The sequence below is a fragment of the Muscardinus avellanarius genome (genome assembly GCF_963383645.1).
Source record: "Muscardinus avellanarius genome assembly, chromosome: 16".
Lineage (NCBI taxonomy): Eukaryota > Metazoa > Chordata > Mammalia > Rodentia > Gliridae > Muscardinus > Muscardinus avellanarius.
In genome coordinates, this window is record NC_137802.1 from 55,580,368 (window position 1) to 55,597,666 (window position 17,299).

A 17,299-nucleotide genomic window follows, 5' to 3' on the forward strand; every position below is an offset into this window, starting at 1 on the left:
TGACTGATCCGCTTGGGCCTGAAGTCTAATCTGTCTGATACCTTAGTTGCTACTCCTGCTTGTCTTCAAGTTCCATTGGCATGGATTACTTGCTTCAGCCCTTCACCCTTACTTTATGACTATCTTTACTTATAAGGTATGTTTTTTTTGCAGGCAGCATATAGATGGATTCTGATTTTTAATCCATTTTTCCACCTTATGTCTTTTTATTAGGGAGTCAAGTCACGCCCAGCTGAGAGATGATTTTTAATTCCTAACATTTTCTGAGAGATGATTTTTAATTCCTAACATTTTGAGTTTTAACTATGTTTGAAGTAGTGTTTGTTTTTTTTTTTTGCTTAGTTGTTTGTTTAATGGAAATTACTATTTCTCTGGTTCTTGTGTTTATTACTTGTTTCTAAAAATATGCAATGCTCATGATGAGTATGTGTATCATCCTTGAGCAGGGGCCATGCTAATCTCTGTATCGTTCCAATTTTAGTATATGTGCTCTCAAGTGAGTACTTTAACTCATCTTTGTATTAATAACAGTATCATTAGCCGGGCGTGGTGGCACACGCTTGTAATCCCAGTACTTGGGAGGCCAAGACAGGAGGATCACAGGTTCATGGCCAGCCTCAGCTACTTAGTGAGGCCGTCCACAACTTAGTGAGACCCTATTTCCAAGTAAAGAATAAAAAAATTGGGCTGGGAATGTAGCTCGAAGGTAGAATGCCCTGGGTTCAATCCCCAGCACCACAAAATAATAAGTAATAATAATAATAATAATAATAATAATAATAATAATAATAACAAAAAAAATCTTTTAGGTATATTCATCAACTGTTTAAATGAAACAACCATCTAAGCTCCCATAATCTCCATGCTATTAACAAAGGAGGCAAGACAAGCATATATGCAAAGCTTTGGGTAAGGAAATTCTTAGTCAAGCCATGTGAAAATTTCTAAAATTTCTTTAGGTTATAATGTCATAAATTTAAATACTAAGGCAGACTATCTACATATATCTCTATATATGAATGATATGTGTCTATGTGTGTCCTTGTATGTGGAACTAGGGACTGAACCCAGGGGTTCTCTACCATTGAGCTATATCCTAGCTTTTTTTTTTCTTTTTTTTAAAATTTATTTTATTGGTGCACTGTATTCATACATCATAGTGGGATACAAACTTTTGTAGACATACATGCACACATCACCCAGTCAGCCCCCACCCGATCCCCACCCCATTCCCTCCCCATCCCTCCTTCCCATGCTTGGCTTAGTGGTTGTCATCTAGTATTATAGCAAATTATCCAAAATTAAAAATGATAATCTCACATAACAGTTTCATTTGTCTGATACCAAGCTTTTGATGACTTAAAGATAACATTTCAATATTTCTTTTTGCTTTCTTTCTTACCAGAGAATATTTTTTTTCTTTTTTTTTTTTAGGTGAAACTATCATATAGTTATATATTTATTTTTCAGAAAAAAATCTATCCTAATATGGAATATGGATTCTAGATACCCAAAACGATCTTGAAAAAGAACAAAGCTAGAAGATATATATTTTCTGATTTCAAACCATATAAAGCTACAATAATTTAAACAGTGTAGTACTGTTCTAAAGGCAGATATATAAACCACTGGAGTTAAATAAAAGCCTAGAGCTAAATTCTTCCCTATATTATCAAGTTATTTTTGACAAGGTTTCCACGAACATTTGGTGGTGGAAATAATAATCTTTTAACTAAATATTGTTGAAAAATAATAATTACATGGAAAATAATAAAATTGGACCCTTACCTAATCCCATATACAAATATTAACTCAAAATAAATAAAAGACCTAAATATAAATCTTAAGACTATAAACTTTTAGAAGAAAATCTGGGTCATAAAACCTCACAACATTGAAATTGGCAGTGATTTCTTGGATATGATTTCAATGGCACAGGCAACAGAAGAGTATACAAACTCCCTAAAAAATAAAAAAATATTGTATATCCAAAGACAATGTAAACAGAGTTAAAAGTTACTAATAGAATTGGATAAAATATTTCCAAATGCTATATCTGAAGGTATATTAATATTCCAACTAGAAATCCTAAAAATTAACAACAATAAAGGCAAACAATACAATTTAGAGATAGGTAAAAGACTAACATAAATAATGAATCTCCACAGATAACCAATCTTAGTTGACTGTTGGATGGAAACTCTTGTTTCTCTGGTTCTGGTGTGTGTTACCTATTTCTTCTTTGTAGTTAATCTCTTTGAGTATTTTCTCTAGTGCTGGTTTTGAAGACATAAATTCCTTCAGTTTCTGTTTGTCATGGAAGCTTCTTATTTCTCCATCTAATTTGATAGAAAGTTTTGCTGGGTAGGAAATTTTTGGCTGGAAGTTGTTTTCTTTCAGAGTTTGAAATATGTTACTCCAAGCCCTTCTGGCTCTCATGACTTGGTTTGGGAAGTCTGGAGTGATTCTAATTGGTTTGCCTCTGAATGTCACTTGGCCCTTTGTTTTTGTTGCCTTTAAGATTCTCTGCTTGGCTTCCACATTGGTCATTTTGACAATTATGTGGTGTGGGGATCCTCTTTTCCGATCCTGTCTAAAGGGAGTTCTATAAGTTTCCTGGATCTGTGTATCAACCTCTTGCTCTATGTTTGGAAAATTTTCTGCTATTACTTCCTTGAAGAGATTGTTGATCCCTTTGGTATCACTTTCTTTTCCCTCCTCTATTCCAATTATTCTTAGGTTAGCTCTCTTAAAATGGGCCCATATTTCTTCAATGTCAGATTCCTGTTGTTGGATATTGTTTTCTAGATTAGAAACTATGCGTTCATTTTTGGAATGATTATCTTCTAAGAGCGAGATTCTGTTCTCCATGTGGTCTAATTGGTTGTTTGTGCTTTGAATTGAGGCCTTTACTTCATTAATTGCATCCTTTATCTCTTTTTGGCTCTCTCTCAGTTCTTTTCGAAGCACCTCTATTATTTCTACAGTTATTTTCCTGATTTGATCTTCTAGAAATCTCTGATTTTCTGTTTTATTAGGTTCTGATGTTGTGGGGTTGTGGGCATTCATTGCTCCAGTGTTATTCCTCTTTCCCATGATTTTGGAAGTTTGTGCCTTCTCTGGGTTCTTCCCTTGGGTCACTATGACTTCACTTAAGGTGCTCTGGATTTCGAGTCAGTAGTATCTCAGACCCCACTACTCCTTTACTGGGTTGTATCACAGAGTCTCCGACCCAGGGAGTCGATAGAGGCTGCTTTAAACTATGGGGGGTGCCAGGTTGCACGTTCTCATACGGTGTGATATTTCTGCCACCGCCACTCCCCCACTGGGTCAAATCCTAGGAAGTACAGTACTGGGATTTCTCCTCTGTGGCCCGCAATTTGACTCACTGTTCTTGAGTTCGCGCAGATGTAGCTGTACTGGACTCGTTGAATTCACTGCTGCTGCCGCCGGTGGCAATATGGCGCCGCTGCTACGCCCTCGGCCGTGAGGCTGGCTTATTTCTTCTTGGTTTTGAATTCCACTCTGAGTTCTTGCAGCGTGTGCTGAGCTCAGCCACTGGGAGCTTTAGATGTTCCCTGCGCTGAAAAATTCCACCTGGCTGTTCCGCAGCGGCTCACCTTGGCTTGCTGTAGCCGTCCGGTGAATTCGCCGCTGCCGCCGGCAGTATGGCGCTGCTGCCGCGTCCTCGGGCGTGAGGCCAGTGTATCTCCTCGTGGCTCTGTGCTCTGTTCTCAGACCGCTTTCTCTCTGGAGCCTGGTGATTTTTTTGTTTCTCTGGTGATGGTGTTTTCTGGTTATGAAAGGCACTGATTTTGTGGTAATGGAGATTGGTTGTTAGCGAGGCTCTTAAGCCCCGCTTTTCTCGGTCGCCATCTTCCCAGAACCATCCTAGCTTTTTTTATGTTTTTATTTTGAGACAGAGTCTTGCTAAGTTGTCCAGGCTAAGCTGGAATTTTTAAGTCTCCTGCCACAGCCTGCCAACTACTGGGATTACAGGTATGTACCACTGTGCTTGGCTCAGACATAAAATTTTATATCATGTAATAACCATTTTGCAAAAAAAATCTTTAATTGTATAACACTCAATTCATACATCACATTTTTAGAAAAATAGGCATAAAAGAAATTCCTTTAATGACATAATTACAAAGAATCATTTCCCTAGGACAAGGCCTGATTTTTATATTTATTTACTTACTTATTTTTGTGGTATGGGGGAACTGAACCCAGGGATAGCCTGCTTCTGAGCTACACCCCCAGCCCTATTTTATTTTTATTTTGAAATAGGGTCTCACTGGGTTGATGAAAGTCTCACTTCTTGCTGAGGCTGTCCTTGAACCTGTGATCCTCTTGTCTTGGCCTTATAATGAGATAACATGCATGTACTACCCTGTCCCGCTAGGTCTGATTATTAAATGAGTTTGAAAAGCATATTATAAATGCTAGTTTATAAACAAATTTAAAGAAAAAACATATTACTTTGTAATATATTTGTGTTAAGAACACTGACACAGTAGAATAAGCTACCCAAAAATGTTCAAGGGGATTTTTGCATTCGAGTTTCCCTTATAAGCCACTTCATTATGCCCCATTTAAAAAAAAAAAAAAAATCTTGCCAGGTGTGGTGGCATATGCTTGTAATCCCAGTATTCAGGAGGCTGAGACAGGAGGATCATGGTTTGTGAACAGCCTCAGCTACTTAGTGAGGCCCTCTACAACTTAGTGAGAGCCTGTTTCAAAATAAAGAATAAACAACAGGGCAGGAAGTGTAGCTCAGAGATCAAATGCCCCTGGGTTCCATCCCCAGACCCTCAAAAAAAAAAAAAAAAAAAAAAAAAAAAGCCGGGCATGGTGGAACATGCTTTTAATCCCAGCACTTGGGAGGCTAAAACAGGAGGATTGCACAGGTTTGAAGTCAGCCTGAGCTACTTGGTGAGGCTCTCAGCAACTTAGTGACATCCTGTTCCCAAATAAAGTATAAAATAGGTCTGGGAGTATAGCCTGGAGGTAGAAAAGCCCCTGGGTTCCACCCCAGTACCACAAAAAATTTACATATATATATATAAACACTGCTGTTAAATAGGGCTTAATGCATATACACTTAACTTTCCTTTTGTGCTCCCTGAAGACCACTGCCCTAAAATTTGCTAATGGTCTCTTAAGAACATAGTTTTTTGGTTTTGCAATTTTTTTTTTTTTTTGGTGGTACTAGGCATTGAATCCAAGAGCATTCAATCTTTGAGCCATACCCCCAGCAATATACATACATACATACACACACATATATTTTTTTAAATAGGGTCTCCCTAAGGGTTTTTTTTTTTTTTTTTTTTTTTTTTGCGAGTCCGGGGTTGAAACCCAGGGGCATTTGACCTCCGAGCTACACCCCCTGTCCTATTTTTTTTTTTTTTTTTGAAACAGGGTCTCACTGAGTTGCAGAGGGCCTCACTAAGTAGCTGAGGCTGTCCGCAAACTGTGATCCTCCAGTCTCAGCCTCCCGAATGCTGGGAATACAAGTGTGTGCCACCACGCCTGGCTCTCTCTAAGGTAATAAAAGGTTTCACTAAGTTGCTAGACTGCCCTTGAACCTGCAATCCTCCTATTTTAGCCTCCCAAGTACTGGAATTATAGGAATGCACCACCACACCTGGCCAGCAGAAGTTCTTTTAACTAACCTCCATTGAACTGACTCAGTAGAACTTTTACCCCTCTCCTCTGTACCAATCTGCCAATGGCTGGCCTAATGCTCAGAGTCTGCAGGCTCTTCATGCACCACTAGAGGTACTATACATCATGAGTTAACCAAGTTCATTCTCTAGTCTTTCGCTAGTTATGCGTCTCATATATTATGCACTATAATAAAATAGCATAAAAACTGTTGATATTTTAGCATTCTATCATTGATATCATAAAACTAAGGACGGGCATGATGGTGCACACCTGTAATCCCACTACTTGGGAGGCTGAGAAAAAGAATCACAGGTTCAGGACAGTCTTTGCAACTTAGAAAGACCTGTCTCAAAAAAATAATTAAAAAGGGATGGGGATGTGGTTCAGTGGCAGTGCACCCCAGGGTTCAATCCCAGTACCACACCCACCATAAGAGGAGAGGAAACTAAAGAAAAACCTTTGAAAAAAACTTTACAAAGGAAAGTTGTTTCTTGTTTAAAAAAAAAAAATCATTAACTGGGTAAAAGCAAGAAAATTAGAAACTACTAGAAAGGGGTGAAATCAATAAAATCCAAAGACTGTGCACTCCCAAATGCTTCAAAAGCTCTTAAATTCTTCTTTCATTTCAAAAGAACCCATATGAGAATTATGACCGAAGTTTATGCACAAAAGACAATATAGAACTCGATGGACTAAAACTCCAAGACAAAGCTTTTCAGTTAGTCAACTTCCAGTCCCAGTCATATCAGGTAAGAGTTTCTACGGTTATCACAAAAATAGATAATTAAAAAAGATTGGGGGAGCCAGGCATGGTGCAGCATGCCTGTGATACCAGTACTTGGGAGGCTGAGACAGAAGGATCGCAGGTTTGAAACCACTCTTAGCAATTCAGTGAGGCTTGTATCAACTTAATGAGATCCTGCTTCCAAATAAAAAATAAAATAGGGCTGGGGGTAGAGCTTGGAGGTAGAATGTCCCTGGGTTCCATCTGCAGCATCACAAAGAAAGAAAGAGAGAAAAAAAGAGAGGAAGAAAGAAAGGAAATACTATGTGTGTGGGGGGGGGGTAGGTTAGTTAGTTTTTTACACTCTCTTTGGATAAGAGGTGTGGTGTTCCTGTGAGTTACAGTGGGCAAACATCAAACTGTGCTACAGCTTCCAGTTTCAGTTGATCTATCAGTATCAAACACCTGTTGCAAAGGTTCTTGTGATGTAAAAACAAAGTTGTTCTCTTCAAAGGCACTTTGAGTCTGTTTCAATAGCCTGCTAGAACCTAGGTCGATCATTAATTTCTCTGTGCTGTCATTGGTCACATCTATAAATCAAGAAGACTAGACCAGGTTAGTCTCCATGGTCACTCATACTCTAAATTCAATTCTATACTTATTTCTTATATTCTGGCCACTTGAGTTATGTACAGGATTTATTACTAATTCTTTAAATAAAATTGCTTCTATGGACATATTTTTATATTTTGGCTTGCCATCTTAATTGGACAAACATATTTTAAACATTCAGAAGCAAAATCACAAGGCCCACACAAGGAAGAGATAATGTATTAAAGATCAAAGAATAAGTTCAAGTCTTAGCTGAAAGTTTTAGAATACTCTCCTGGCTCCAAGTATGGATATTCTGTCCTTTCTTCACATTTCCAAGAAAGTACAAGTTATATGCAGTGTGACTTTTATAGGCAAGAAAAAATAGTTATTTTCTTATACAGTGAGAAATACTACTGGGTTGCTGGGCGTGGTGGCGAATGCTTGTAATCCCAGTATTTGGGAGGCTAAAACCAGAGGATCCTGGTTCCTGGCCAGCCTCAGCTACTCAGCAAGGCCCTTCACAACTCAGTGAAACCTTGTTTCAAAAATAAAAAGACTAAAAAACAGTGCCAGGGATGTAGCTCAGAGGTACAATGCCCTTGGGTTCCATCCTTAGTACTGCAAATGAATGAATGAATGAATGAATGAATGAATGAAAAGAAATACTATTGGGTTGAAATATTAATGTAAAAATAAATAAGCCAATTCAGTAATTCCATTTCCAGGTGTCTGTCCAAAAAATACCTTTGAACATTTGCTAAAAAAGATCTATAGGGAGGCTCACTGCAGCATTACTTGCAAGTCAGTAGAGGAACAATGAATAAAATGCAGGAGATTCGTAATGTAGAATACTATACAGCAATTGTTTTTACAGTACTGGGGATGGAACCCAGGGGCATTCTACCTCCAAGCTATACCCTCAGCCCTATTTTTTATTCTTTATTTTGAAACAGTCTCACTAACTTGCCAAGGGCCTCACACAGTTGCTAAGGCTGGCTGCAAACCTGCAATCCTGTCTCAACCTCCCAAGTACTGGGATTACAAGTGGGATTACACCATCCCTGGCAATAGCAATTTTTACTAATAAAAACATGATCTATATTTAATAAAGATGGGCAGCCCATGAAAACATACTACCAAGTGAAAAAAGTATACTTCAGAAAAATTTGTATAGCATGCTACCATTTTGTGCATTAAAGACTCCAAAACAATACCTTATAATATCATAATGCATGTATATGTATGTGTGTATGTATATGAACATGTGTTTATGTATACATGTAAGTTGGGAGTGGTAGTGCACTCCTCACTTGGGAGGATGAGATAGGAAGATTGCAGGTTTGTAGCCAGCCTCAGCTACTTAGTGAGGCCCTCCACAACTTAATGAGACCCTGCTTCAAAAATAAAGTATAAAAAATAGGACTGGGACTGTAGCTTGGAGGTAGAATGCCCCTGGGTTCAATCCCCAGTACCACAAATAAAAAAAAAAGAAAGAAAAAAAAATATATATATGTATATAAATATACATATACATACACATATATGCATATCATCTTCATACTGAGAAATCTGAATAACTATACCAAAATATCATCGCTGACTGTAGTGGTCCAATGCATTTGAATTTAAAGTCAATGTTCCTAAGAAGAAAAGACCAAGTCATCACAATTTCAAATGCTTTGGGCAGTACCATGGACAGGATCGCAGGCAGCACCATGGTCAGCGCCATGGCCAGTCCCAAAGAGAACAGTCCTGAAGGCTTTATCCAGAACCAAAGGGGGAGAAGGTAGAAGACGTTTTCTTGTATTATGGCTAATAGCAATTTAATGTCAAAGATTAATTAAAATGATTTTATGAGAAAAAAACGGTTATAGCCAATTCTTTGGATAAACTTAAACATTACAATGAAAGATACAGTAGAATGACAAAAAAAAAAAAGTGAATTAAAATGAACATCAGTCTGGAATACTGAAAGTATAGACTTTCCAGATGGACAGCAGACATACTAAATGATTCTTCTAGAAAATTTTCTTTCAGATTAAAATCACTGACTTAACTAAAAAGTCTCACTTTACAGACAACTCCCTTCCAAAATCCTTCAAACCACACACCCTACCCTATCTTTACTAATCTTTACTTGTAATGAACCAGTTTCCTACTTTCTGGCTACATCACACACACCAGTCAAGCCCCAAACCCAACCTCTCCTTCAGATTATTTCATCAGTCAGTCCCACTCCATCACCTGGCTTTATAATTTTGGCCTTAAGTCTGTTTGATTCACCTCTTTAAAGATCTGATTCTGTTATCAAGAAAACCATTTCTGGTAGCAGGAGAATGCTTTTATAACATCATTTAAGCCACAAACCACATTTCTCAACTCATCAAAATGTATAACCTTGAACGCTCACATCTTTTCAGAAGATAAAATATGTATATTAAAAGTTAAATTAGCTGGGTGTGGTGGCACACGCTTGTAATCCCAGTACTTGGGAGGCTGAGACAGAAGGATCACAGGTTATAGCCAATCTTAGCTACTAAATGAGGCCCTCTGCAAGTTAGTAAGACTCTGTTTCAAGATAAAGAATAACATATAGGGCTGGGAATGTAGTTAGGAGGTAGAATGCCCCTGGGTTCCATCCCTAGTACTGCAAAATAAAATAAAATAAAATAAAAAGGTTAAATTTAAGCTGGGATTGATGGTACACACTGTAATCTCAGTACTAGGGAGTATTGAGACGGGAGGATCACAGGATCAAGGCCAGTTGTATCAACTTAGTGAGAACCTCAGCGAATTAGTGAGACCCTGTTTCAAAATACTAAATAAATAAATAAATAAATAAATAAATAAATAAATGGCTAGGGGTGTACGTAGCTCAGAGGCAGAACACCCATGGGTTCTATCCCCAGTACCAATAAATAAATAAATAAATAAATAAATAAATAAATAAATAAATAAATAAATAAATAAATAAATGTAAGCACTTTCTTATCCTTGTATTTAGACAGAAATTTACGGAAATTAGAAACCTAAGCTATATACAACCCCATCTTCTCACGAGATGTTTTAACAAGTGTTCACTCCACCTCTGTCATGCACTGACCTACTTCTTCCTGGTGCTAAACTTCTCAGCTTCGCACTACGCTCCAGGTGAGGAGGTGATGGGGACTCGCTTATGTCAGTGTTTCCCAAAATGCAGCTGACAAGAACCACTTAAGGGTGACTGTTAAAACACAGATACATGAAGCAGATTCCCCAAGGGAGGAGCTTGTGAATCTTTTTTAAAAAGCAAATTCCCCAGGTAATTTTTTAAGGAAGTTTGGAAAGCACTAATACAGCAACCTTCTCCATCACCTACCCATACCAAAGTGATCTATCTCCTTTATTTTTAACCTCCAAATGAAAACCTTCATTCCTTTCCCTACTTCCACAAAGAAAAGGAAAACTCCAAAATAGAAAGCCTCAATGTTTAAGTTTCCCCTGGCTCCGAAAAAATTATGTGTCATGTTCTTAAATGAGAAGCAAGACGTTTTCTCCTGCCACTGAATCCACGTCTCTTAAGTATTTATCTTCTTTTAACCAGTTTAAAGCTACTGTATCTCTGAGTATCTTCAAAAAGCATTGGGTGTACAGGATACGGGTAGCCCTGTGGATCTGAATCTCCCCTAAAACACCATAAGAGTAGCAAGAAGGACAATAATACCATATATAACCCACAACTTCAGCACTACTAGAAGAAAAACAGCATCACAAAACTCACATTATTTTAAAATAGAAAAATAAAAACAAAAATTTCACAGAGCTTCCGTTGTGGAATTGAAAAGGGAGACTGAAGAGAGAGGTAGACACAGACAAAAATATGGATAAAATCATCTCTAAAAAGATAAAAGTCCAACCAGGCATGGTGGAATGGGCTTATAATCCCAGCATTCGGGAGGCTGAGACAGGAGGATCACAGTTCACAGGCAGCCTCAGCTACTTTGCAACTCAATGAGACCCTGTTTCAAAATAAAGAATAAAAAGTGGGCTAGGGCAGAGGCAGAAGGACTTCCAGGAATCCCAGTAACACCAAAAAAAAAAAAAAAAAAAAAAAAAAAAAAAAAAAAAAAAAAAAAAAGGCTAGGGGTGTAGCTTGGAGGTAGAATGCCTCTGGGTTCAATGCCCAGGACTGAAAAAAAAAAAAAAAAAAGTAACAATTTAAACTAAATTAAGCATTCTTAAAAAAGATATCTAGACAGATAACAGCACTAAAATCAAAATATTAAAAGCTAAGAACAAAAAAAGTGCAGTGAAAATTTATCAAACTTAAGAAAGAAACACAATTTTCAGAAGTGAAGAATAAATTGTAAGGGACACAAGGAAGAATAAATTTGAGTTAATTTAATATGATAAAAGAAAACTAAATCATTTTTAAAAGAAAAAAATTTAAATATCAGAGAGAAAGTGGTTAAAATGAAAAATAGGCAAAGAAGGCCCAAATACATTACAATTAGGGCTCCTAAAAAGAAAAGCAAAAGAAGTAGTCCAAAACTAATATTTTAAACCATAATCTAAGAAAAAATTTTAGGAATAAGAGAAAATTGACTACACATTGAAAGGACTCCCTGTATACCTGCTTTGGAAACATGACTCAAAATGTAGCTCAATTCCAATAAATATCCTTTAAAAATTATTATTATTATTTGTGGCACTGAGGGGATTGAACAGAGGCATTCTACTTCTGAACTACAACCCCCATCCTATCTTATTTTTATTTTGAAACAGGGTCTCGCTAAATTATGGAGGGCCTCACTAAGTAGTTGAGGCTGGTCAAGAACCTGTGATTCTCCTGTCTCAGCCTCCCAAGTACTGAGGTTACAAGCATGCACTACCACACTCACCTCTAAAAAAATAGACTTCAAAGACTGAAAAAATCTTAAGAGCTTCCAAGCAGAAATATCAAATTACTGTGTGTGTGTGTGTGTGTGTGTGTGTGTGTGTGTGTGTGTGTGTGTGTCTAGGGATGGATTTCAATAACTGTAATAAAGCATACAGAAAACTTAGCTTGGTGGCTAAAAATATATACCTACCTTCTATATCCTGCCCAATAGAAAGTCCAGCCCATTTTCGCTGTGAAATTAAAAAAAAAAAAATAAGTCACTTAAGGTCAAACTAGGAAAAGAGGAACATATCTTAAGACCAAAACATGGTATGCTGTCATGTGTAGAACTGTTTCCCCCAAAAAATATGGTGAAGTGTTGGTCCCTGGTACCTGTAAACATTCCTGTATTTAGAAGCAAGGTCTTTTCGGATATCATCACATTAGGATGAAGTCATACTGAATGAGAGTGGGCCCTAAGCCACTATGACTGTGATCTTCATGAGATGGGAGACAGACACAAAGAGAAAGCCAGGTGATGACAGAAGCTGAGGCTGAAGCAATGCATCTACAAGCCAGGGAGCATCGAGATGCTGGCAACCCCGGAAGCAAAGCAGGGACAGATTCTCCCCTGCAGCCTTCAGAGACAGTGTGGACCTACACGTACCTTTACTTCAGACCTCTAGCTTCCAGAACTACGGGAAAAGAAATTTCTGGTTTCTATTTTTTCCCCCTGGTACTAGGGATGGAACCTGGGGGCATTCTACCTCTGAGCTATACCCCCAGCCCTATATTTTTATTCTTTATTTTGAAACAGGGTCTCTCTGAGTTGCAAAGGGCATTGCTAAGTAGCTGAGGCTGTCAATGAACTGCAATCCTCCTGTTTCAGCCTCCCGAATGCTGGGATTACAAGTGTGCGCCACCACACTCGGCTTTGGTTTCTATTTTTTTGAAAAGTTTATTTTTTGTTTCTTTTTTAAATTGATGTTTTAATGATCTGAGATTATAATGCACCAATAAGAATATTAAAATAAAATAAAATAAATTGATTTTTTTATTGCTGCTGTTTACTTTTGTTGTCTGAAGCCACCCAATTCATTGGTTCTTTGTTACAGAGGCTTTAGGAAACTAATACATAAGCTAAAGTTAATATCTAAGTGCCTATCCAAATACACAAGCTAGCCTTTTTACAGTATAGCTGCCTGTTAAGTACGATACATATGACACTTGTGAAGGCTTCGCTTATCAGGTATTTTTTAGTGTTCTAAAGTGGTGCTGCTTAATTTTACTATTTGTTATGGTTTCATAAAAAGAAATTTAATTCATAAAAACTGAATTAAAATGGGTCAGATAGTCCATACTGAAATCCAAGAATAGACTCGCATCATAATGCAGGCATGACTATTCTCTATATACTGGCCAAAGGATTTTCAGCATTTAAAGCCATACTTCGGCCACTCCCTAATCCCGACCATTTGTATACAGTGGCAAAAATGTACGGAGAGAGGACAGATGTACTCAGGCAAGCATTCGGGGTTGTCTTGGTAGAAATTCAAACTAGTAATTACTGATTATACTCCAAAGAACAGTGAGAAAAATAATTTTTGGCTAGAAATCCAGAGCTTGTGTACTCATCTGAACATTATGATGCTAAGGGGAAATGACACAGACAAGTACTGGTGGCACTCCTACAGTGTATATCATGGGCACTGTCTGGTAACTGTGGTTACTGCAGCCTTCCAGTTGTATGGGAAGCCTAACAAGTTAGCTAACTCTCTTCATGTTCTTTAGTCTGACACCACTGCATTATAAAACTTCTATTATTAGATGTTAATTTTATAAATAAAATATTATTTTATTTATAAATAAGATATTTATAAATAAAACATTTATTTATAAAAAATAAAATAGCACTGAAATAACACTTTATCTGCTAGCCAACTTGTATTCCTGCATAATGTTTAGACGTTAGAAAAAAATCAAGGCAATAAAGGGTTGTCATAGTAAAAATGGCAATTAAGAATATAGATTTAAATTCCTTATATAATATCTAAATGTTTTTCTTTAATATGAATCAACAATTATAGGTTCTAAGACTTTGAAGAACAGGAGAGAATAACATCTGAGTTACCTGAGGTAAGCTGAATGCAATGCTCCCTGGAACCACTGATGGATGGGTCCTCAGGGTGAACGTGTACTTGTGACTGGGAGACGTCCTCACAATCACATGTCTAAAAGAAAGTAAGTCAGTGCTCCACATCAAAGGAAATTATGCCCATGACTTTTTTGGGGAGGTGGGGGCGCGGGTACTGTGGATTGAACCCAGAGACATCAACCAATGAGCTATACCACCAGCCTTTTTTTATTTTTGAAACAGGGTATCTCTAAGTTGTCGAGTTTAGTCTGGAACCTTTTTTTTTTCTTTTTTGGTACTGGGGTTGGAACCCAGGGGCATTCTACCTCCAAGCTACACCTCCAGCCCTGTGTTTTATTCTTTATTTTGAAACAGGGTCTCACTGAATTGCAAAGGGCCTTACTAAGTAGCTGAGGCTGTCCATGAATCTCCTGTCTCAGCCTCCTGAATGCTGGGATTACAAGCATGTGCCACCACACCTGGCTCCTATTTTTGATTCTTTATTTTGAAACAGGGTCTCACTGAGTTGCAAATGGTCTCACTAAGTAGCTGAGGCTGTCTGTGAACCGTGATCCTCCTGTCTCAGCCTCCCAAGAACTGGGAGTACAAGCATGTGCCACCACACCCAGTTATGAAAATGTTTTTAAAGACAACATTTTTTGTGTATCTTCCAATTTTCATGTCTCTCAGATTGTCAGAGTAAAACAATCACAACAGCTAAACTTCCTTGAGAGTTTATTAAAATGCTGGGATTGTTCCAAGTGTTTTATCTGTGTATTCACAACTACTCTGAGGAAGACATTATCAGAGTTCCCATTTTACAAGTCAGGACACAGAAGCACAGAGATGGCAAATACCTTAATCCCGTCACACAGTTTGCAATCAGCAGAGCCTAGATCCAAATTCAGATAATTTGACTCCAGAGCCAAATGCCTAAAATCCATGTGATATAATTCATACACCCAGTATATTTAGCTCTACTAAGCAAATCAATAAAAAATAAAAAAATATGTATAAAGCCGGGTGTGGTGACGTATGCTTGTAATCCCAGTACTTGGGAGACTGATAGAGAATTGCAGGTTCAATAACAACCTCAGCAAGTAGTGAGACTCTCATCAACCATGAGACCCTGTTTCAAAATAAAAATAAAATAGATCTGGGAGTATAGCTCAGAGGCAGAATGCCTCTGAGTTCAATCCTCAGTATAAAAAAAATTATAAGCCAGGCATGGTGGCGCATGCTTGTAACCCCAACGCTTGGGAGACGGAGACAGGAGGATCGCACAGCTTTGAAGCCAGCCTCAGCTACTAAGTGAGGCTCTCATCAACTTAGTGAAACCCTGTTTCCAAATAAAGTATAAAATAGGTCTGGGAGTGTAGCCCGGGGGTAGAAAAGCCCCTGGGTTCTACCCCCAGTACCACAAAAAATAATTATATATAAAAAGCTACATATGGTTTTAAAACATATTTATCAATGTTTGATATAGTAATGATTGAAATACATAACTCTCATTTCCTCCATTTTTCAACTCAGCAAGAACAATAATTTTTTTCCCAAAAGTTTCCAGAAGAAGCTGGTGTGGTGGCACACACTTGTAATTCCAGCATTCGGGAGGCTGAGACCGGACAATCGCAGTTCACAGACAGCCTCAGCTACTTAGTGAGGCCCTCTGTAACTCAGTGAGACCCGGTTTCAAAATTAAGATTAAAAAATGGGGGAGGGGGTGTAGCTCGGAGGTCAAATGCCCCTGGGTTCCATCCCCAGACCCATACACACAAAAAAAGTTTCCAGAAGCCAGGCACAGTGGAGCATACTTGTAATCCCAGCATTAGGGAGGCTGAGACCAGAGGATTATGGTTCACAGCCAGCCTCAGCTACTTTGTGAGGCCCTTTGCAACTCAGTGAGACCCTTATCCCATCAAGATGTATGACTACAATGCACCAATAAAAAATTTAAAAAATAAAATAAGACTAAAAAATAGGGCTGGGGGTGTAGCTTGGAGGTACAATGCCCCTGGATTTATCCCTAGTATCACACACACACACACACAAAAGTTTCTTGAAAGTCAGCATGGTGGTGCACACTTATAATCACAGCACTTGGGAGGCTGAGACAGTAGGATCACAGGTTTGTGGCCACTCTCAACAACTTAGTGAGGTCCTCCACAACTTAGTGAGATCCTGTTTCAAAATAAATAAAATAGGACTGAGGGTATAGCTCGGGTTCAATCCCCAGTGCCACCAGAAATAAAAATAAAAATTAAAAAAGGAAAGGAAAGGAAAAAAATGTTTCCTAAAATGATTCCTTGAAAGTTTCTAAAATGCCACTTAGCGAGCTGGGCGTGATGGCATACGCTTGTAATCCCCGCGCTTGGGAGGCTGAGACGGGAGGATCGCACAGGTTCGAAGCCAGCCTCAGCTACTTAGTGAGGCTTTCAGCAAACAAGTGAGACCCTGTTTCCAAATAAAATATAAAAAAGGTCTGGGAGTATATCCCGGAGGTAGAAAGCCTCTGGGTTCCACCCCCAGTACCACCAAAAATAAAAAAATAAAATAAAATAAAATGCCACTTAGCAAGTTAAAAGAAAATAGTCAGATACTCACTGGCCAGACTGGAAATCCTTCTCATTTACAACTGCACAGTTGGTTAATGATAATTCATCTGTAGGGCATCTTGCGGCTTGCATACTCTATAAGAATCAATGATTGGGAAAATAAAATTAAGTCATTTTAAAGAATATATATGCCTTCCTGTCCTCTACTCTTCCTCAGTATAGCTGTAGTAAGCATCTGTTGGTTCTGACTCCTGGTGTTCCTTCCCCTGGTAGGAACAAACCTCCCTTCAGGAGACTGATCCTCCCTCATTACATGTGGGTGGGAGCACCAATCCCACATGCATTTCTAACCCACACATGGGATTTTTTGATATAGAGGCACTAAAAGGAAAGTGCTCTTTTGCTGGGCCACCACATAAAGGAAGACTTCCCACTAAAAAAGATGGTTAACACTGTCACCAAGAGAGCAAAGGCCATTCTTTGGGTGGTAAATGTAATCAAGAATTTTAGAAACCTCTAAAGAGCTGAAGATATCAGGATAAATTACAGTGTGGGTGGTTTGCTGCACAGTTGGATCAAAATATAAATGTTTCTTTCATCTTAAGAGTAGTTGCTGGGTAATTATGAACTACACCAAGAACTACAATTTGGTGAGGTACTAAGAAATGATATATTGAAAGGGTATATTCTCAATTGAAGGACAACAATGTGCTTTCCGGGAAAACTGTAACCACTAATGGAATGGCTATTTTGGCTGGAAT

The 17,299-nt window shown here is 38.1% G+C and overlaps 1 protein-coding gene across 1 annotated transcript in view; it reads right to left on the reverse strand.

Moving 5' to 3' along the window:
- NSF (N-ethylmaleimide sensitive factor, vesicle fusing ATPase) overlaps positions 1-16,670 on the reverse strand; it is a gene marked incomplete at both ends in the record, with an annotated part of 131,833 nt that extends 115,163 nt beyond the window's left edge. Inside the window, 3 exons of the mRNA XM_080712539.1 lie at positions 12,061-12,100; positions 13,981-14,080; positions 16,588-16,670. Coding sequence (XP_080568665.1) covers positions 12,061-12,100; positions 13,981-14,080; positions 16,588-16,670 — 223 coding nt within the window. The remainder of the gene's footprint in view (positions 1-12,060; positions 12,101-13,980; positions 14,081-16,587) is intronic.
- Between the last annotated feature and the right edge of the window lie 629 nt (positions 16,671-17,299).